The 22,922-nt window shown below is 40.9% G+C and overlaps 1 protein-coding gene across 1 annotated transcript; it reads left to right on the top strand.

Annotated features, from left to right (window-relative positions):
- The first annotated feature begins 539 nt into the window (after window positions 1-539).
- Window positions 540-1,475, top strand: LOC130283132 (olfactory receptor 8I2-like). The gene has a single exon (XM_056532322.1). The coding sequence runs from the start codon at window positions 540-542 to the stop codon at window positions 1,473-1,475; it is 936 nt and encodes a 311-aa protein (XP_056388297.1).
- Window positions 1,476-22,922: the final 21,447 nt, after the last annotated feature.

Genomic DNA, 22,922 nt, shown 5'->3' with positions numbered 1-22,922 from the left:
GGTATTTCTAATATGAAGACCCTTCAAATCCACTTCAAACCTGAACTGGTCCCTGAAAAAAAGCGAGTTTCTAAATTTTGTGAAAAATTGGAAAATTGCTGCGGAACTTTGAAGCCCTCTGGTGTCTTCCAAAAGTAAAAACTCATCAATTTTATGATGCAAACATAAAATAGACATATTTTATATGTAAATAAAAAAAAATATTTGGAATATCCATTTTCCTTACAAGCAGAGAGCTTCAAAGTTAGAAAAATGCAAAATTTTCAAATTTTTCATCAAATTTTGGGATTTTTCACCAAGAAAGGATGCAAGTTACCAAAAAATGTTACCACTAAGCTAAAGTAGAATATGTCACGAAAAAACAATCTCGGAATCAGAATGATAACTAAAAGCATTCCAGAGTTATTAATTTTTAAAGTGACAGTGGTCAGATTTGCAAAAAATGGCCGAGTCCTTAAGGTGAAAAAGGGCTCAGTCCTTAAGGGGTTAATATATCTAATGTGTTTTTTTTTTGTTTTGTTTTTTATAATTGAGGAAGGATGATATATGAAAACACAACAGTGAAAGGATTTATCCTACTCGGGTTCTCTGAATTCCCAGATTCACAAGTTTTACTCTTTTTTGGCTTTCTCATTGTTTATTCCCTTTGTATTTTAGAGAACACATTTCTCATAGCCCTTATTTACCTTAATTCCCAACTTCATACTCCTATGTATTTCTTCATTTGTAACTTGTCCTTTTTAGATATTTGCCTGACCACCCTCATCCATCCAAAATTCTTGCTGACATTCCTGAATATGAGATCAATATCCTTCCATGAATGTATGGGGCAGCTTTATCTTTACATTGCTTTACAAAGCTTGGAGTATCTTCTGTTGACTGTCATGTCCTATGATCGCTATGTGGCAATCTGTAATCCACTCCATTATAATATTATATTGAATAAGAAGAGCTGTGTACTTCTATCTGCTGTTACCTGGATGATCAGTTTAGTCGATCCAGCTCCCATTATGCGATTGGTCACCAAGTTGCCTTTCTGCAAGTCACATAAGATTGATCACCTTTTTTGTGATTCTGTTCCATTATTGAAACTCTCCTGTGGAAGTATTTTTGGAGTGGGAGTTGTTATAGCTATTGAGGGTATATTTTTAACATTACCAGCCTTCTTACTTACTGTATCTTCTTATATCTCAATCATTTCTGTTATTCTGAAGATCCAGTCAGCCAAAGGAAGACTAAAAGCATTCTCTACCTGCTCATCCCACCTCACCGTTGTAACTATGCTCTATTTGACCCTCACCTGTATTTATTTTGTGCCTCCATCTAATAATACATCTGTTAATAACTCTAAAGCAGTCTCTCTGTTAAACATTGTTGTTATCCCAATGCTAAATCCTCTATTATACAGTCTCCGGAACAAAGACGTAAAAAATGCATTTCTTCGACTTGTAAAACAAACAAAAAATTTCATATAAGTAATGTTCCCTCCAGAGGAAGTCACATTGTTGGTAATGTCGTATCTAAAATGATTAATTGACATAGATTTACAGTCGTCCATCAATTTACATCAGTTATAGATATATATATCAAGTGACTTGAAAATGGCGGTGAGAGATCGCCGAAACGTTGTTTTCTACATCATGGAATAAATTCACAGTTTTTGGATTACATCATCGTGGTGTGCTGCCTTTATCCGTTGCATATTTAGTAAGAACCGGAGCACCGAGGTTCAATAGGCTTGCACCCATTCCACTATTCCGAATGTGCTGCTTTTTATGGACTTTCTATATATATATATATATATATATATATATATATATATATAGAAAAAGGACGAGTATTTTCCTCAGGGAGAGGCACCACTTCCGGTGTAAAACGGAGATTCAAAAAGACCATTAGCACTCCGTGGGCAGAATGCCCGCGGAGTGCTAATGGCCTTTTTGAATCTCCATTTTACACCGGAAGCGGTGCCTCTCCCTGAGGAAAATACTCGTCCCTTTTAGCTAGTCGCTACAGGTCTCTCATCCTCAGCCAAACCAGAACACCCTGCTCTGTACTGACAAGGGGCAAGCACCCCGAAACAGCTGTCTGCAGATGGGTCCTCTTCCCTTCTGGGGAGAACTCTGACTTGGCATTAATCCCAATCAGCTTCTGAGACTTTGTAACCAGAGCCAGAGTTGATCAGAAGGCACGCTACCACTTATATGGGGGTGTGATGAGAAACTTTGCATACTATAAATATATATATATATATATATATATATATATATATATACACACCTACACGCAAGACAAAAAATGGAATGACTGCAATCCACTAGTAATGGATACATTGCAGTGATCTTAAAAGGGTTGTGTGGGTAACATGTTTGGTATGCATATGCTCGGGGGTGATTAGTTTAAAAAAAGAAAAAATAAAGCATTCTTATTTTCCTTCTTGCTCCACTGCTTTGGGTTAGGGGATGTGATGACACAGGCCAATCAGCCATGAGGTGTCCTGCCTAAGCCACTGATTGGCTTTACACCCACGTGATGTAACATCTCCAAACGGAAGTGCAGCACAGAAGGGACTGGAGCAATTATTAATACCAAAGGCAGTGTGCCCTGAGCATATGCAAAAAGAACATGCATCCCAGACAACCCCTTTAAGTTACAGCCTGTATCATAGTCTTATGCTGCTTTTAGATTTCTGGTGGTTACTACTATAGATTAGTCAGCAACCAATCCAATCCTCTAAAAGCTTCTCTGAACTTCTATTATCCAATGTAACATCCAATTTACTCCCCACCACAAATTTCCAGCTGATTCACACCCAGGCCACACATAAGTCAAGGATTTCGTTCTAAACAGGTAGGTCGTTGTTGGCCTCTTATTATCCTGTATTGGTTGGCGATTTAAGAAGATTCATATTATCTGTATTGGAGGATACATATTTATATATGGTCATTTTATAGGAGCAGCTCTGAATGACCAGAAATATATTAGGCGTCCATATAGGGATATGATCCAAAGTTATAAGGCGGTATGGGAGTATTAACTAATATGTGGCATTGGATATTTCATATCTGGTTACATACTTACCTAGGGACCTGAAGATAGACCAATTGTTCCCATTCTAGAGAACTCATATAGGAAAGAAGCCAGTTTTGGCTCTATTTCATAATGTCTTTTAATTAATGTACAATGATTTGTATTAAAATATGGGGTTAAGTCATACTGGGTTAGGGATATGATAATAACATCTTAGCTGTAATGAGGGAAGAAGGTGTATTAAACATCATGGGGGAGATTTATCAAAACCTGTCAAGAGGAAAAGTTGCTGAGTTGCCTATAGCAACCAATCAGATCGCTTCTTTCATTTTTGAAAAGGCCTCTGAAAAAGTGAAAGAAGTGATCTGATTGGTTGCTATGGGCAACTCAGCAACTTTTCCTCTGGACAGGTTTTGATAAATCTCCCCCCATGTCATTAATATCATAATAAATTGTTATGTACTTTGATAGAAGGTCCATACATTGTTATATTATGTTAATCTATTACTAACTATTGTCATTATTTTTACATATTTATTTGCTAATATTAAGGAATTACTCCAACACTAATGTCACGATGCCGGCTGGCAGGTAGTGGATCCTCTGTGCCAGAGAGGGATTGGCGTGGACCGTGCTAGTGGACCGGTTCTAAGCCACTACTGGTTTTCACCAGAGCCCGCCGCAAAGCGGGATGGTCTTGCTGCGGCGGTAGTGACCAGGTCGTATCCACTAGCAACGGCTCACCTCTCTGGCTGCTGAAGATAGGCGCGGTACAAGGGAGTAGGCAAAAGCAAGGTCGGACGTAGCAGAAGGTCGGGGCAGGCAGCAAGGATCGTAGTCAGGGGCAACGGCAGAAGGTCTGGAAACACAGGCAAGGAACACACAAGGAACGCTTTCACTGGCACTAAGGCAACAAGATCCGGCAAGGGAGTGCAGGGGAAGTGAGGTGATATAGGGAAGTGCACAGGTGAACACACTAATTGGGACCACTGCGCCAATCAGCGGCGCAGTGGCCCTTTAAATCGCAGAGACCCGGCGCGCGCGCGCCCTAGGGAGCGGGGCCGCGCGCGCCGGGACAGAACAGACGGAGAGCGAGTCAGGTAGGGGAGCCGGGGTGCGCATCGCGAGCGGGCGCTACCCGCATCGCGAATCGCATCCCGGCTGGCAGCGGAATCGCAGCGCCCCGGGTCAGAGGACGTGACCGGAGCGCTGCCGCGGGGAGAGTGAAGCGAGCGCTCCGGGGAGGAGCGGGGACCCGGAGCGCTCGGCGTAACAACTAACATCTGATTTCAATTTCTCTTCTATTATTTGCTGATTGGTCTTGCATTTAATTTATCCTTGCTCCTATTGCATTTATTACCCCTATACCTATTTAAGTGTGGCCGCATGCGCGAACAGCAAGATCTGTCAGCGCAGACATAGTAGCGAGCCGACCTGTTGTCTGCTAGTAAAGTCTGCGGACATGCGCGGGACCTGAGAAGTCCTGCAATACTTTTGTCTGGCACAGTACTATGAGTGGACGGAAGGATGAAATGTCATCATGTGAGTTTGTTTACAGGGGATTGGTTTATGCCCCTAGTAGCGCTTGTTCAGGGGCGGACACAGACAGCAGAGGGCCCCTGTGCAAAAAATGTGCCTGCCCCCCCCCCCCAACACAGATGAACATATAAATGCAAATAAAATATATCTTGCTAATAAAAAGACTCCAAGGATGAATCTATATTACACACTTTATTGCTAGGTTGTAACAGAAGTAAGGGTCTATTCACATAGAAACTTGGCGCTCTTCAGCAAACCCTCCAGTCATTAGGTGAGTTATCCCTCAGGCATTTTTCCTCAAGGTTGGAGGGGTCGCTAGATGTGCAACAATAAAGAGAACCTTTCCAGCTCCAGACCTACCTGTTTTAATAGCTTCATGCATTCCCCATGGAATAACAATAACAAAGACACTGGCCCTCATTTACTATTCTAAACCCGACTTCTTTTGTCAGGTTTTTTTGGCGCATCTTTGTCTGTGCCATGTCGCAGACACCGTGCGCCAGTCTGTGACACGATGCGACATTTTTTACCGACGGACCCGATGTGGATTCTCCCAAACCCGAAAAAGGGGCGTAACCCGACATTTCTAAGCTTTCACACTTATTTATAAAGGTTTCCAACCCGAATTTGTTGAATTGTTGTGGATTTTTTCCCGACAAGTCAGAGGAGTTGGAAACCAAAACCTACAAAACCCACGTGCGACAAACAGGATGCGACATAATAATAAATACCAGGGGAAAAAAGCAGTCAGGTAAGAAAGCAAGATAGACTTACACCCCTATTTTCTAAGTAAATGAGGGCCACTATGTTGTGCCATTCCTTGATTCCTTATTTCTACTACAAGTTATGAATGAATTGCTAGCAGTCTGCAGTAAGGATACAGAGGGGTGTTAACAGTTGAGGATGTCTCGTTGCACAGTCTGACAATGACAGCACTGACTGGATAAAGTGAGACTGTGCAGGTAAATACCCCCAATTGGTTACCCCCACTCTGTATTGTTCCTGCAGACTGCTAGCAATTCATTCATAACTTCTAGTGGAAATAATAAAGGAATGGCACAACATAGTGTCATAAGAAGATGCTCCAGAATTGCCATTACATGGAGAATGCATGAAGCTATTAACACGGGCAGGTCAGGAGCAAGAAAAGGTTCCTTCCCCCCCTAACAAACAAAGCATTGTGCTGCTCAGCTGCTGGTTAATGATTGTTCGTGCCAAGAAATAATGTTGTAGGTAAACACATAGAACAAAATACTATTAACTAATAGTGTTGAGCGGCATAGGTCATATTCGAACTTGCGATATTTCGCAAATATATGGACGAATATTCGTCATGTATTCGCTACATTCACATATTCGTAATATTCGCGTTTTATTTTCGCATATGCGAAAAATTAACATATGCAAAATTAGCATATCAAAAATTACCACTAGGCAAAATTTGCATATGCGAAAATTAACATAAGCAAATTTTTGCATATGCTAATTTTCGTATTTGCGAAAATTCGTTCGCCAGTCTCACACAGTAGTATTAGAGCCTTCTTTACACCACACAAGCTGGAAGCAGAGAGGGGTGATCACTGTGATGTGTACTGTGATAAAAAAAAAAGAAAAATGAATATTCGTAATTACGAATATATAGTGCTATATTCGCGAATATTCGCAAATTCGCGAATATGCGATATTCGAGAATAAAATTTGTATTGCGAATATTCGCGAGCAACACTATTAACCAAGGTAATAAACCAAAATCAAGGGAACAGAAATTTAGTTATCAATTCAATGTAAGTTTTTTTTTCTGTTGACAGAAAACATATGAGAAAAAGTGCAAATGGCAAAGCAAAAACTAATTGTTTGATTCTGCAATTTGCTGGCCTGTTTGACAGATGGTTGATCTACTTGAATCTCATTTTTCTGGCCTTCATTTCTGCAAATTCATCAATGACTTTATTTAAGTTGATCATCCTAGCACATTCATTTTCTATGGATAACATAGCCAGTCCACTCAGTCTGTCTTGCCCCATGGTAGACCTCAGGTAGTTTTTGATCAATTTTAGTTTGGAGAATGAACGCTCAGCACTTGCCACTGTCACTGGCAGGGTCAAAAACAAAATGAATGCTGTGTATACTTCAGGAAAACTTGAGGTTATTACATTGTTTTCAACAATTAATAGCTTGACTATTTCTACTACAGTTGTCAATTGTGCGATCTGTAATTTTAAACAAGCTCTGAAAGAAATTAGCTGGTGAGGGAGAGCTGATGAAAAGTCATTTTTGAAGTGCATTGCAAGTTGTTCCCCATCCTTATGTAGTTCCTCATCAGATGATGATAAAAGTGAGCTGGGAAGGATGGCTTTACATTTTTTCACAGTCTCATGAAGACTTTGGAATCTTTGTTTTAGTTGTACATTGGTCCCTCCAGTTACAATATTAATTGGTTCCAGGATGACCATTGTATGTTGAAACCATCATATGTTGAGACCATAACTCTATGGAAACCTGGTAATTGGTTCTGAAGCCACCAAAATGTCATCCGAAAATAGGAAAAAGTGAGGATTAAAGATAAATAAGTAGATAACTAATACAGATAAAGCAAATCCTTATATATAAAAGTAATAAAGATCTGCTGGGAGCTGTAAATCACTGTCCATTTCAGTGTTTCCCAACCAGAGTGCCCAAAGCTGTTGCAAAACTACAACTCCCAGCATGCCCGGACAGCCTTCGGCTGTCCGGGCATGCTGGTAGTTGTAGTTTTGCAACAGCTGGAGGCAACCTCTTTGGGAAACACTGGTCTATGTAGAGGACAAAAGCTTCTTCAGGGTCCTGTAGAGAACACGCAATGTCTTAAAAAAAAGGAAAATGGAGTCGCCCTCACCTGATGTCCAAAGGAGCAGCTAACCCTGGCACAGGTAAAGAGTACAGAACATGTAATACCTCCCTGTACTGTAGGGGGTGCTACCAGACACCAGTCAGTGCATACACTTCAGTAATACAGGTAAAGAGTACAGAACATGTAATACCTTCCTGTACTGTAGGGGGCGCTACAAGACACCAGTCAGTGCATGTACAGGGGTTTTGCCAGTGAAATATCCATTCTGATTGGTCGGTTCTTCCAGCCATTGACACGTTTTGCAGATTCCAAAGCATTGTATGTTGAGTCTGGTTTCAAGTTACAATGGTCCAGAAAAGACCATTGTATGTTGAAACTATTGTATGTTGAGGCCATTGTAAGTTGAGGGATCACTGTATTATAATTGTGTCTAAACAGGTGTTATAGATATTTACCTGGAAGTACCTCTCAGCATCATGAAGTCGCTCATCTTCACACAACTCATCATACTGTCGCTTTACCCGTCTTAGGCCCTCATTTAATTAGAAAATCGGGTTGTAAGTCTATCTTGCTTTCTTACCCGACTGCTTTTTTCCACTGGTATTTATTATTATGTCGCATCCTGTTTGTCGCACGTGCGTTTTGTTGGTTTTGGTTTCCAACTCCTCTGAGCTGTCGGGAAAAAGTCCACAACAATTCAACAAATTCGGGTTGGAAACCTTTATAAATACGTGGGAAAGCTCAGAAATGTCGGATTACGCCCCTTTTTCGGGTTTGGGAGAATCCACATCGGGATGAATCTGACAGAATCGTTAACAGCAAAGTTTAAATTGTGAGCTGCACAATGTATATACTGGGCACTAGGCTCTCTTTTTGAAATTCTTGCTTGCACTCCTGTGTATATGCCGCTCATGTTGGCTGCACCATCATATCCTTGACCACGGCATCTATTTATGTCAAGACCCCTTTTTTCAATACTTTGTACAATTTCTTTTTCAAGGTTTGCAGCTGTTTGATCACAGATGGCATGAAATCCCAGGAAAACTTCATTTATCTTTAATTTTGTAACAGCATTCTGTTGATTAGTTTCAACTGTCACATAACGAATAATCTGACTAAGCTGATCAGTTTTTCAAATGTCTTGCGTTGTGTCCATGATTATCGCAAAAAATGGAGTGCTTTTGAACTCATTAACAATTTCTTGCTCTGTCTTTTTTGATAATAAAGCAATTATATCATCCTGTACCCTGTGGCTCAAATATCGGACAGATCCCCTTGGCATCTCTAACAACTGCTGCAGAGTAGGGTCATACTTTGCTAGCGACTGTATAATGGACAAAAAACACCACTGTTTGCTTGATTTATTACTTCTGTGTGACCTCTAAAAGGAAGATTACACATTGCCAGTGTCAAGGAAACATTGATCACTCTATCAAGCACTTGCCTCCAGAAGTTTTTTTGTTTTCTAATTTCTCTATCATTTTCTTCATCTATCGTCCCATGTCTGCGCCACTGCTGCATCAACATGCAAGCATGAATGTGCTGCACGGAGCTTTCATGATAATGGACTGCCTGTGTCAGAAGAGACCAGTTTCTTACACCATTCACCAATGCTGAATTATAAGCACCAGAGCTACGATCAGCAAAAAGCCAGCAAGGTTCACAGTAGGCACAATCTAGTTTTGGAGAATAACACAACCATGAACGTTGGAGCAATACTCCAACTTGTGTTCTCTTTGTGTAAAAATTGGGGGAAAAACAACGTCCTCCCTGTTTTTTTATTTCTTGGAAATGTTATGAGTGGCCTACAAGACCCCTGAGAAAGGATGAATCTCTTGGTTTCACTGTCAGTAATATCTGATGGGAAATTACCACGGTCAGTTGGATATTTACTATTAATTGAAAGATTGTCTTCAGCAGCTATGATCATGTCCTCCAGATATTCTCTGGAAGGTTCCTCACTCTCTATAGTAACGGGTACACAGGGTTCATTATTTGAAGCTGTCTCAGGACATACTTTATTTTTTGAAGCAGTGTGAGAAGCCTCCTCACATGTAACTTCAGCATTTAAATTTGGAGAGTTTTCATTCTCTCCACCCTGGACACTTGCTTGTAAACTACTGTCATCTTCTATAAGGCCAATCTGCCCACTGACATCAGAAATGCTGCTACAGGGGGCTGGTATCTCATTGTGTTCTTTCTCAGCTTGTTTAAGAAATGAGCTAATTTTTGGTAGTTTAGCTGTCTGTGCTAACTCTTCCTTTCTTTGTCTGCGCTTTTGAGCACCACTTTTTGGTTTTGGGCCAGGTGCCATTCTGAAAAAGTAGATAATAATTTATGCTTACTACAGAATGTTACCAGTACAATATACCGTATATACTCGAGTATAAGCTGAGTTTTTCAGCACGATTTTTCGTGCTGAAAACACCCCCCTCGGCGTATACTCGAGTGAACTCTTCGCCCTCAGTGGTCCTCAACCTGCGGACCTCCAGATGTTTCAAAAGACATCTGGAGGTCCGCAGGTTGAAGACCACTGCCCGGGCCTTCGTCATCATCCAGACCCCCTCCCCCCTTTAGATTTGTACTCACCTCCGCTCGGGGGGACGTTAGGGTGAGCTGGTCCGGGCCATCTGTGCTGCAGGGACTGTCTGGTGGGGAGGGATAGTCGTTCCGGGCTGTCCATTTTCCCCGTGGGGCCTCTTCTCTGCGCTTCGGGCTCGGCCCCGGAATAATGACGTTGCCTTGACGACAACGCACAGGGACGTTGCTCATGACGTTGCCCCAGACCAGCTCACCCTAACGTCCCCCAAGCGGAGGTGAGTACAAAACTAAAGGGGGGAGGGGGGGAGGGAGTGGGTCTGGATGATGACGAAGGCCCGGGCAGTGGTCTTCAACCTGCGGACCTCAGATGTTTCAAAACTACAACTCCCAAAATGCCCGGACAGCCGATGGCTGTCCGCGCATGCTGGGAGTTGTACTTTTGGAACATCTGGTGGTCCGCAGCTTGAAGACCACTGTTAAATCAGATATTGACAAACGGTGATGATGAAAGGGGTGGTGTGGGATGATGACAGGGTAATGATGACAGGGGGATGATGATGACAGGGGGATGATGATGACAGGGGGATGATGAAGGGGGGATCATGACAGGCGGTGATGATGAAGGGGGATGATGACATGGTGATGATGATGGTGTTAATAACGGGGGTCTGGATGATGACAGGGGGGATGATGTATTTCCCACCCTTGGCTTATAGTCGAGTCAATAACTTTTCCTGGGTTTTTGGGGTGAAATTAGGGGCCTCGGCTTATATTCGGGTCGGCTTATACTCGAGTATATATGGTAACATATATAATATTATTAAAATTATTAAATCATAATAATGTGATACTGTTGTACTGGGAAAGGCTCAAAGGGTGCAACATGCTGTTGAATACCAATCAACACCACAGGTAGGTGTCAGATACATTTATGGGGCAGCTCGTTTCAGTGGTTACCACTGGTGCCTTGCAGCGCTGGGTTTGAATCTGACCAAGCACAACAGCTGAATGGAGTTTCTATATTCTCCCTGTGTTTGCATGGGTTTCCTCCAGGTTCTCCAGTTTCCTCCCACATTTCAAAGACATACTGACAGAGAACTTAGATTGTGAGCCCCATTGGGGACAGCATGAGGCTAATGTCTGTAAAGCCCTGCGAAATATGTCAGCGCTATACAAGTGAGTATAGTAATATTAAATACGGTATATTAATCAAAGAAATTGCTGCAATATAAGTAATTAGTTTTGAAAATGTATAGGCTGCGTTTACGAAATATCATGGTTGTATACCTGTCCATAATTATTATTATTATTATTTTTTTTTTTTATCTTTTCGAAAGATCTGCCCCCTGATAGTTTATAAATGAATTAGATCTTACTTCCCAAGTGGTTAGTAACCTTGCATTTTCATACAGAAAAGAAGGTTACCACCCACTTGGCTGCCCTGTCTATATGTTTTGTACAGGTGAAAGGGCTAAAGAAAAAAAGCCATATTGATCAGGAATAGTGTTGCTTGCGAATATTCGCAATGCAAATTTTATTCGCGAATATCGCATATTCGCGATTTCACGAATATTCGCACATATAGCACTATATATTCTTAATTATGAATATTGTTTTTTTTTTTCCAGCTTGTGTGGTCTAAAGAAGACTCTAATACTACTGTGTGAGACTGGCGTACCAATTTTTCGCATATGGGAAAATTTGCATATGCGAATTTTCGCATATGTGAAAATATAACGCGAATATTATGAATATGCGAATTTAGCGAATATATGTCGAATATTTGTCCATATATTCGCGAAATATCACGAATTCGAATATGGCCCATGCTGCTCAACACTAATCAGGAACCTGACCTAGTCATTTTACATTTTGTACATAGCCCCAGGTCCTCTTCAATGGCAATAATATAAATACCAAAATATAAATTCGCTATACCCACAACAAAGCTTCAAGTAACATAAAACGTCAGTGTACAAAAGTATAAGGCTACTGGGGGACCAAATTTTGTCGTGTTCTCTGTCATAAAAGAAAGCCCCAGTACATTGCCAAATTAATCACACAATTCATACTAGCATCAGCTGATGGACCTCATTTACTTAAAAAGAGTGCTGTCAGATTCTGCCAGAAAAAAGCAGAAAAATAATGCATATAATATTTTTTTCCTATCAAAAAAATACAAAATCTGCAATAGATCCGCCAACAAGGATATCCAAGTTACTTACTAGCAAACTCAGTTGCCAAAAGGTTTTTTCAGGGTTTCAATAGTGATGGCTTAGGAAAGGTCGCTAATGATAGGCTAGGCGTTTTCCTCTCTGATATTGAGATCCGTCATAGGATCTAAATATTGGAGAGGAAAACGCTTCAGTTCTGTCCCCATTCATTGACAATCGGGACAAAACTGAACTGAAGGTAGAAGACTGCACCAGAATGCATTCAATTCTGTTTGGTGACATCCCCATGACGCACACAAAAGCGCTGCAAGCAATATTTTTTGTCCGTCATGAGATACTGATCAAGACAGATCCGGCATAAAACACAATGTAAGTCAATGGTGATACATCCGTTTTCTCAGGCACAAAAGAGAATGCCACTTGTTGACTTGGTTTTAGTGCCAAATCCATCTTGGCTATTTTAGAGATAATATAACCGGATCCAACGGATGCAGCCAGGTGTATTATCATGACGGAATCGTTTTTGTTGATCACTGCTGGATCTAGCAAAACGCTGATGTGAAAGTAGCCATAGACTGGCAAAGGAAGAGGTGGGTTCTCATCTGGCACACATTGAAAATATCTGGAAGTTCATAGGTCAACACAATGTGTAATGGATGCCCATGGCTAGTGTAGCCCAGATACCATTCTGTTACATAGGAACTAAGAACTTCTAGTTCTATCAATGTGCAGTAGATGGGCAGACATAACTTCTGAACAGCTTATTTTTAGACACAGGCCCTCATTTACAAGTAGTGGAGTGTAGGTATGTGTTTTATTTTTGCTCCAACCTTTTTTTTCCATGGTATTTACTAATTTACTTTGCTTTTTGAAACTTTATACATGCTTTAAAGTGTAGGGTTTTCATTCCAGAAAATAATGGAAGAAGCCTTCATTGGTGAAACGTTGGGTGGCGGGTGGCTGTAGCGCTGTACTCCTTGCTCCACTTGGTAAAGTATTTCGTTATTTCTGTCCAGTTCAGGTTTTGCCCTACCCATAATGTGTTATTGATCCCCTGAGGCTTCCTTGTCTGCTCTTTGATTTTTTGTACTTACTTGCGATCCGAGCATACTTGCTGGATCCGACTCTAATATTTAATCTACAACATATGAGCAGCAGCCTCCTTCATTAATCTACGGGAGTCAATACTTATTGTGCACTAATTATTTAACCCTTCCCCTGGCAGACAAGCATAGCCCCCGTTTCCCTCTCAGCACTCTTTGGATTCATGTTTATTACTATATATGTATTCTTTTAAATTATTTTAAATGTCTTGTCATTTTGGATTCATGTTAATAAAGTATACTTTGTGATATTTATGTCCTGTTTGACGCCTTTTCTTTATGAATTTAATCAATGTAATACACAGACAACTATATGAGCGTATGTAAGAACTGAGTGCATGCACCGAACAACTTATGAACGTATGGCTAAAATGAATTGCTTGAGTGAACATATGCACTGAAACAACTAAATAAGCAGGTACACCGAGCAACTTATCCGCACATATGCCCCGTATGACTTGAATAACTGCATTAAGCACTGATATACAATACAACACATGAAATTAAACTATACCACCGCCTATGTGTCGTAATGTTGTCGCTTTGAAAGGCGTGTCAGTAACAATAATTATCTAATGTATCCCCCTGCAGACGTGGCAGGTATAATGGGTATACACTGCCTATGTGTCGTGTTATTGATGCACTGAAGACGTGTCAGTAACAACAATTATGCCATGTACCCCCCCTGCAGACGTGGCAGGTATAATGGGTATACACCGCCTATGTGTCGTGTTATTGTTGTTCTGAAGACGTGTCAGTAACAACAATTATGCAACGTACCCCCCTGCAGACGTGGCAGGTATAATGGGTATACACTGCCTATGTGTCGTGTTATTGTTGCACTGAAGACGTGTGAGTAACAACTATGCAACGTACCCACCTGCAGACGTGGCAGGTATAAAGGGTATACACTGCCTATGTGTCGTGTTAAAGTTGTTCTGAAGACGTGTCAGTAACTACAATTATGCAACGTACCCCCCTGAACATGGCAGGCATAATGGATATACACCCCCTATGTATCGTGTTATGTTATCCTGAAGACATGTCACTAACAACAACTACCCCATGCATCTCCCTGCAGACGTGGCAGGCATGAAGGGCATAAACCATCTATGGTCATGAGGCCGTTACTCTGAAAGCATGTCAGCAATAACTACCGAGTCAAACAACCCACGACCGTATACATAGACAAACTAGGGGGCGTATGTACAAAACTTTGAGCGCGTGCACCGAACAACCTAGGAACGTATCGCTAGAATGAACTGCATGAACGAACATGTGCACTGAACAAACCATATAAGCTGATGCACAGAGCAACTAATCAACACACATGCCCAGTACGACTATATAATTGCATGAAGCGCTGATGTATGATACAACACATGAATTTATACATACGATGTCTGTCCCACTGTACAGTAACTAGAAAGCACTGACCCGAAGCGATTTTCCCTTTTTATATACAAATAGAAATATATATATATACACACACATAAATGGGGCAGGTATAATGGGTATACCACCACTGTGTCGTAATGTTGTCGGACTGAAGGCGTGTCAATAACAACAATTGCAATGTATCCCCCTGTAGACGTGGCAGGTATAATGGGTAAACACCACCTATGTGTCGTGAGGCTGTAGCTCTGAACACATGTCAGCAACAACTACTGAGTACCACCTCCTGCTGGCATGGTAGATACGATGCCCCGACCGCAACAGCTGTATAAATACTAAGTGAGGAATGCATGTGCCCTAATGCTATGAAACTATTTGCACTGCAGATACTACAATGAATCTACAGAAATGCACTGTAAACACTATAACGTGTGAAAACTATAGGAACTGACATTAGCATGAAACCCTGAGCGTATAGACCAAATTAACTATGTGCGTATACACAAGCGAACTATATGAATAAAGCCCACTGTAAATGCTACCATGGCAATAAACACTTATCCACAATATCAAAGTAACAAGCGGATGTAAGATATAACAGCACAAGCTTAAGAACAGTGTAATTAATACTAGCATATGTAAATTACAAGCTTAAGTACAATGAATCTATGCACGTATGTACGAGAATGTGCTACAAGTGTATAAACAATAACATACTACCTCACTTATATAATGTAATCTGAAGTTACGAGCCCATATGCCCCATAAGCTACAACTAAGTTAACCTGGAAGAAATTAGGACAAACTATGTGTGTAAGTTCGGGACAACTACATGCACATAGGAAAAGAGCAAACTAAGTGCATATGTACGGAACTATGCCGTATAACAAGCTATGAGCGACTGTACTAATAAACTAGATGAACCTATAATCAAGAAAACTGTATGCGCGTATGCACAATAAGTGCATGCGCGTATGGCCAACAACAACTATATGAACGTCTGCACCGAACAAATCTGATAAACTTATGCAAAGAACAAACAATATGCATGCATGTAGTAATCATATGACCACGTACTTACGCACAGAACACTCCATGCGCTGTACAAGCATATATGCGGCACCATAAGCGTGTGCCCAGCACTACACTACAAGCGTGAGTACAGTACACATACCACGAGCACATGCACCGCACAACTCCCACGAGCCACCAGCGTATGTACAGTGTAACTCCTATAAGTGTATGTATGATATGAATCCTACAAGCGTGTGTGCAGTATGAAACCTACGAGCGTGTGTACCGTGTAAATACTACCAGCGAGAGTGCAGTATAACCCTCTGAGCGTATGTGCAGTATAAAACCCTGCGAGTGTGTGTACAGTATGAACCCTACAAACATGTGTTCAGTATGACTCCTATGAGCGTGTGTACAGTACAATCTTACAACAAGTGTACACCTGCGAACGTAAATGCAGTATGAATCCTACGAGCGTCTGTACAGTATAAATCCTGCAAATGTGTGTACAGTATAACTCTGCGAGCATAATTGCAGTATAAATCCTACGAGCCTGTGTACAATATAATTGCTGTGAGCGTATATACAGCATAAATCCTGCTACAGTATAAATGCTACGAGCCTGTGTTACAGTATAAATACCACAAACGTTTGTACAGTATAAATGCCCCGAGTGTGTGTACAGAATAAATGCCACGAGTGTGTGTACAGAATAAATGCCAAGAGCGACTGTACAGTATAAATCCCACGAGCGTCTGTACAGTATAAATGCCACGAGCGTGTGTACAGTATAAATCCCACGAGCGTCTGTACAGTATAAATGCCACGAGCGTCTGTACAGTATAATTGCCACAAACAGTATGAATGCTACAAGCGTGTGTACAGTATAAATACCACAAGCGTATGTATAGTATAAATGCCACAAGCACGTGTGCAGTATAAATGCCATGAGCACGTGTACAGTATAAATGCCACGAGCGTCTGTAAACGCCACGAACAGTATAAATGCTACAAGTGTGTGTACAGTATAAATACCACAAGCGTGTGTACAGTATAAATGCCACGAGCACGTGTACAGTATAAATAATCCGTAAAGAAGATAAAAAGAAACCAGGGCAACTCACCAATTACGTAAACTTCAAGCTTCTTTATTGATCCATGAAGGGTATAAACTGTGCAAGACACGGGTGGACAGACAACAGGGGGGACGTTCGTTCGGGGCTACGGTGCCGTTTCGCAAGATATGCTTCAACTGGCCCACATCGTCTTCCAGCCGGAAACACATTTAAATAACCCTCCCCTCCGTTGCCATAGAAATGAGCCAAACAAAAGGTAAGTGCAATTAAAAATGTTAAAAACAACTGTGTGATACTCTTAAGATATTCATTTAAATTAGTAGTGCACTGAGCTCAGTACGTTCATTAAGACCTAAAGGCCCCATTGCTTCTAACCGAAGAATCCATTTAGTTTCATTTTTTAACAGTATTTCTTCTTTATTTTTCCCAGCAATACCATGTTCGATCCTCTCAAGTCCGACAAAACGGAATCCATATTTTTCTTTCGAATGAACTTCATTAATATGTTGAATAAATCTAGTGGCTCCGATGCCGGTTCTGAGGGATCGAACATGTTCGCGGATTCTGTGAAATAGGGGCCTCTTTGTCTTCCCAATATAAAATAATTTACATTTACATACCAATGCGTACACTACATGAGAGGATCTACATGTAATACATTGTTTCACATTAATAGTATTACCTGCTAATTCTACAACTCTACATTTCATGTTTAGAGAGCAAAATGAACATGAACCGCAACTAAAATTTCCTTTCGGGCGTAATTCAGACAACCAATTCTGTCCCGTTGCGTTTTTTCCTCTTTTCAATAAATCTCCAATTGTTTTCGTTTTTCTATATGTAACGATAGGTTTTTCACTAGTAGTTATTGCTATGTCAGCATCCTCTTGTAGAATATACCAATTATTCGTAATAGCCTTTTTAACTATATTATCAATGGGAGTATTTGAAAAAGAAAAAACGCAACGTTTATTGTTAATTCTATCTTTCGTTTTCAGCAACACTTCTCTTGGTACTCGATCTATTTTCTTTCTTGCATCTAGAATTAAATTAAGGGGATATCCTCTCTGTTCCAAACGATATTGTAAATCATCTGCCTGTTTTTGAAACAGTATGGGATTGCTGTTAATTCGTTTTAGTCTGACTAACTGACTGTATGGGATACTATTTTTGACCTGGGGGGGATGAGATGAGTGATAATGTAACAATGAATTTTTGGCAATCGATTTTCTAAAACCAGATGTTACTATATTGCTATCTACAATATCTATCTGTACATCCAGAAATTCAAGATGTTGATCTCCAAACACATATGTAAAAAACATGTTAACTTCATTCACTTGGTTGAGATATTCAACAAAGGCAGTAAATTCCTTCTCTGAACCGTCCCAAATGATAAAGAGGTCGTCTACATATCTGAGAAAAAGTTTAATTTTACCAATAAAGGGGTTCTTGGATGTGAACACCCATTTGTCTTCCAACATGGAGAGAAAAATATTGGCATACGCACATGAGGTAGGAGACCCCATGGCTGTACCATGTGTCTGTCTATACCAATCCCCTCTAAACTGGAAGACATTATTACTCAACACAAATGTAAGGGCTTCAGTAACAAATTCAATAAAATCGGGAGACTTACCTGTTTTCCGTAGGATAGTGGTCATAGCCTCCACCCCCGAATCCAATGGGATTCGGGTGTACAGGCTCTCCACATCCACGGAACACAGTTTAAACCCAGGTTGCCAATGAAAATTATTCAAAATTTTTATTAAATCTCCGGTGTCCCTAAGATAAGAAGGTAATTCTCTCAATAGAGGTGAAACTAGCCAATCAATATAACTGGACAAATATTCTGTCGGTGACCCAATCCCAGAGACAATAGGACGTCCCGGGGGCTGGGTCACCGACTTATGGACTTTCGGCAAAATATACCAAGACGGTTTTTTAATGTTCCTAGGGAGGAGGCGTTCAGCACTTTTTCTACTTATAACTCCTTTCTCATGGAATTTACGAAGTAGCGATCTCAAATTATTGAGTATCTGTGGACAGGGATCTTTTTTTAATTTACAGTAAGTATTCTCATCTCCTAACTGTTTAAGAGCCTCTGTGTTGTAGTCAGTAGTTTTCCATAAAACAACTCCCCCACCCTTATCAGCCTTAGTAACAACAATATCTTCCCTTTTTCTTAATTTATTTAGGGCTGTTTGCTCTCTATCTGAGATGTTGCTCTGGACCTTCGGGTAAATGAGGGCTTTAACTTCTTTCAAAACTGACTTCTGGAATATATCAATTGGGCTCCCTGGTATAACAGGAGGATTAAACATCGAGGGATTACCACCTGAAAAAAACTCATCATTAGTATTCCCTGTCCTATCAGACACCTGATCATTGACATCAGCAAGGAACGTGACTAAATCCTGCTCCTCCTCATTAAATTCACTAGGTACACAAAATCCTAAAGGTCCTATTTTACAGCTTGTTTCACCTTCAAGTAAGGCTACATTTTTATTTTCATTATTTCCTGTAGAAAAAACTTTTTTTAAATTTAATTTACGGACACCCTTGAATAAGTCCTCTTGGAACTGGACAAAGTCGAATTTCTCTCTAAGACCAAAGTTCAGTCCCTTGTTCAATAGTGAAATCGTGTCCTCATCTAAATCTTCATCCGTGAGGTTCACTACTATATTTTCAGGAATTACTTGCGCCAAGTTACATTCTTGCGTTTGGGTATGCGTTTTCTCAGAATTCTTTGATTTTCCTCTCCCTCTTCGGGTTCTGGGTCCAAAGGGATTCCGGCAGCTTTTTGTTTGGTATCCCCCACATCTCCAGTCGATTCTGTTGAACCACTGCTGTCTGTGTCAGTTGTCATAAAATCCGAACTTTTCTTTTTATTTTTATTCCTGCTTAAATTGGACTTCACCGGGATATTTTTAGAGACTTTTCGATTAGCATTAGACTTTTTATTCCAAGTGAAGACCTGATGATTCTCAAAGTCTTTTTTGTCTCTTATAAATTTGTCCCGTTTAATAATCTTAATTTTTTCTTGTACTAGACCCAATTTTTTCTCCAAGTTATGCAGAAAAGTATTAAATATTGGTTCAGAGAGTCTTGTTCTCAATTCGCATTTAGCTTTGCAAAGGTCTGCTGTTACAATTTCATATTCAGTTTTATTTCTCTCCAGTACTAACTTCTGGATCTCCAGAGAATGTAGTAAATGTAATTCATCCCATGCTTTTATAAATTCGGGATCATCTGTATACTGTGAAGGAGTTTTGTATACACGTAATCCTCTAGGAATGCGTAAATTGGTTACATAGGCTTCTAAGGAGTTAATAGTCCAAAAAAGTCTAGTCTCTTTCTCAGCCAGGGATTGAACCTTGAACTCCAGTGCTTTAGTACTTAGTAACGAAATTTCATCTTTGTATTCACAAGACGCGAAGAACATCCCCACGTCAACCCGGCCTGCACTTATAGCCGTCTCTGAGGCATTATTAGGAGAATCCATCTCCATAATGGAATGTGCTATTATAGAGGCTGTAGCGTGCTCAGAGTTTAGAAACAAAAGTCCATAGACAATATTCAATAGTAGAAAGAAACAAACTCGGCACTGCTTCCTTAATTATAAGCACCTGACATCCAATGCCTCTGCTGGCTTAACCACGTCTGATGGTGCTCACTGGTAATAGCAAAGTCCAATGCAAATAATCCGTAAAGAAGAGAAAAAGAAACCAGGGCAACTCACCAATTACGTAAACTTCAAGCTTCTTTATTGATCCATGAAGGGTATAAACTGTGCAAGACACGGGTGGACAGACAACAGGGGGGACGTTCGTTCGGGGCTACGGTGCCGTTTCGCAAGATATGCTTCAACTGGCCCACATCGTCTTCCAGCCGGAAACACATTTAAATAACCCTCCCCTCCGTTGCCATAGAAATGAGCCAAACAAAAGGTAAGTGCAATTAAAAATGTTAAAAACAACTGTGTGATACTCTTAAGATATTCATTTAAATTAGTAGTGCACTGAGCTCAGTACGTTCATTAAGACCTAAAGGCCCCATTGCTTCTAACCGAAGAATCCATTTAGTTTCATTTTTTAACAGTATTTCTTCTTTATTTTTCCCAGCAATACCATGTTCGATCCTCTCAAGTCCGACAAAACGGAATCCATATTTTTCTTTCGAATGAACTTCATTAATATGTTGAATAAATCTAGTGGCTCCGATGCCGGTTCTGAGGGATCGAACATGTTCGCGGATTCTGTGAAATAGGGGCCTCTTTGTCTTCCCAATATAAAATAATTTACATTTACATACCAATGCGTACACTACATGAGAGGATCTACATGTAATACATTGTTTCACATTAATAGTATTACCTGCTAATTCTACAACTCTACATTTCATGTTTAGAGAGCAAAATGAACATGAACCGCAACTAAAATTTCCTTTCGGGCGTAATTCAGACAACCAATTCTGTCCCGTTGCGTTTTTTCCTCTTTTCAATAAATCTCCAATTGTTTTCGTTTTTCTATATGTAACGATAGGTTTTTCACTAGTAGTTATTGCTATGTCAGCATCCTCTTGTAGAATATACCAATTATTCGTAATAGCCTTTTTAACTATATTATTAATGGGAGTATTTGAAAAAGAAAAAACGCAACGTTTATTGTTAATTCTATCTTTCGTTTTCAGCAACACTTCTCTTGGTACTCGATCTATTTTCTTTCTTGCATCTAGAATTAAATTAAGGGGATATCCTCTCTGTTCCAAACGATATTGTAAATCATCTGCCTGTTTTTGAAACAGTATGGGATTGCTGTTAATTCGTTTTAGTCTGACTAACTGACTGTATGGGATACTATTTTTGACCTGGGGGGGATGAGATGAGTGATAATGTAACAATGAATTTTTGGCAATCGATTTTCTAAAACCAGATGTTACTATATTGCTATCTACAATATCTATCTGTACATCCAGAAATTCAAGATGTTGATCTCCAAACACATATGTAAAAATGCCACGAGCACGTGTACAGTATAAATGCCATGAGCGTGCGTACCAAATGAATGCTACCAGCGTGTGAATAACGCCCACTGCGACTTAAGATTAACTTAACCTATCTGCACAACCAAATGACAAGCGAAGACCTTACCACGATGGTGACACTCCTAACTATTTTGATACCTTACACTTAATTTTTTTTTTTTTTTGTGAGACGACATTCACAATGGTCGTAACAAATGCCTGATGGAAAGAAATGCTAGGATCGTGGACCTCCTCACAATGAAGCAACATACATAGAAACTGTTCATGACAACCCATAACTATTGACAAATCAGTGCCTCGTACTAGCGAACTTAAATGCCTGGAATAGAAAATGCAGGGATCAATGCTGAGTAAGTCCCTACTGAGCTATGGCACCGGCAATTGATTTATCCACGTGCTAGGTGCCGTGCTGCCCACAATATGAGACCGACCCTGCATATACGATGCACTGCTGCAATGCTGCAGATGCCCGATATGCCCGGCTGCAAATAACACCAAAAGTATCATCATACTACTTACATCTCCCCGGTATAAATGCACACAGAGCTGCAAGACCCGCACGACCTGAGGGAGACCGCGCTACCCTTCACTGTTGCGGTACCGTAACCTGTTACCGCCCATGATCCTCCGCTATCCCCGAGATTAAATGCAGTATGCTGTACCCAGCTGAGTACAGATAGAAGGCCGGGCTGCTCCCTGTTCCCGGTCCCCGCCATCTTCCTAACCAAGCCTCGGAGCGCCGTTCCACGAGGCTGCGGGAACTGGGACCAGGACAGCATACTCACCGGCATCAACGCCGCCGACCACGACTTCCGGTCAGCTGACGTGGAACGTGGGATCCCGTGCTGAAACCGGGTCGGGGTTGACCGAGGGTGCCCTCCGTGCTCCGGCTTACCTCCGGAGAGAGGGCTGCAGCGGACGCCACCACCCCGGCCGGCCCCGGCCGCTTAACAGTACACTGAAAACCGGAACTTCCGTGCATCGGCTGACTCGTGTGTCAGCTGATCCCCAGTCACGTGACGAACCCGCGGCGTCAGAGACAGGTACTGCCGCGGGTTCTTATAGGGAATCCCCGCCCCTCCCACAAATACAGGCTAAATTATTAGCCTTAACACCTATCATCAGTGTCACCTGCACTAACCTGTCGCTACTGACAGGTGCAGGTTACACTGGT

This window comes from Hyla sarda, chromosome 7 (assembly GCF_029499605.1).
Source record: "Hyla sarda isolate aHylSar1 chromosome 7, aHylSar1.hap1, whole genome shotgun sequence".
Taxonomy (NCBI): Eukaryota; Metazoa; Chordata; class Amphibia; order Anura; family Hylidae; genus Hyla; species Hyla sarda.
Note: the sequence above shows the minus strand (reverse complement) of the source record. Positions and strands in the feature narration are given on the sequence as shown.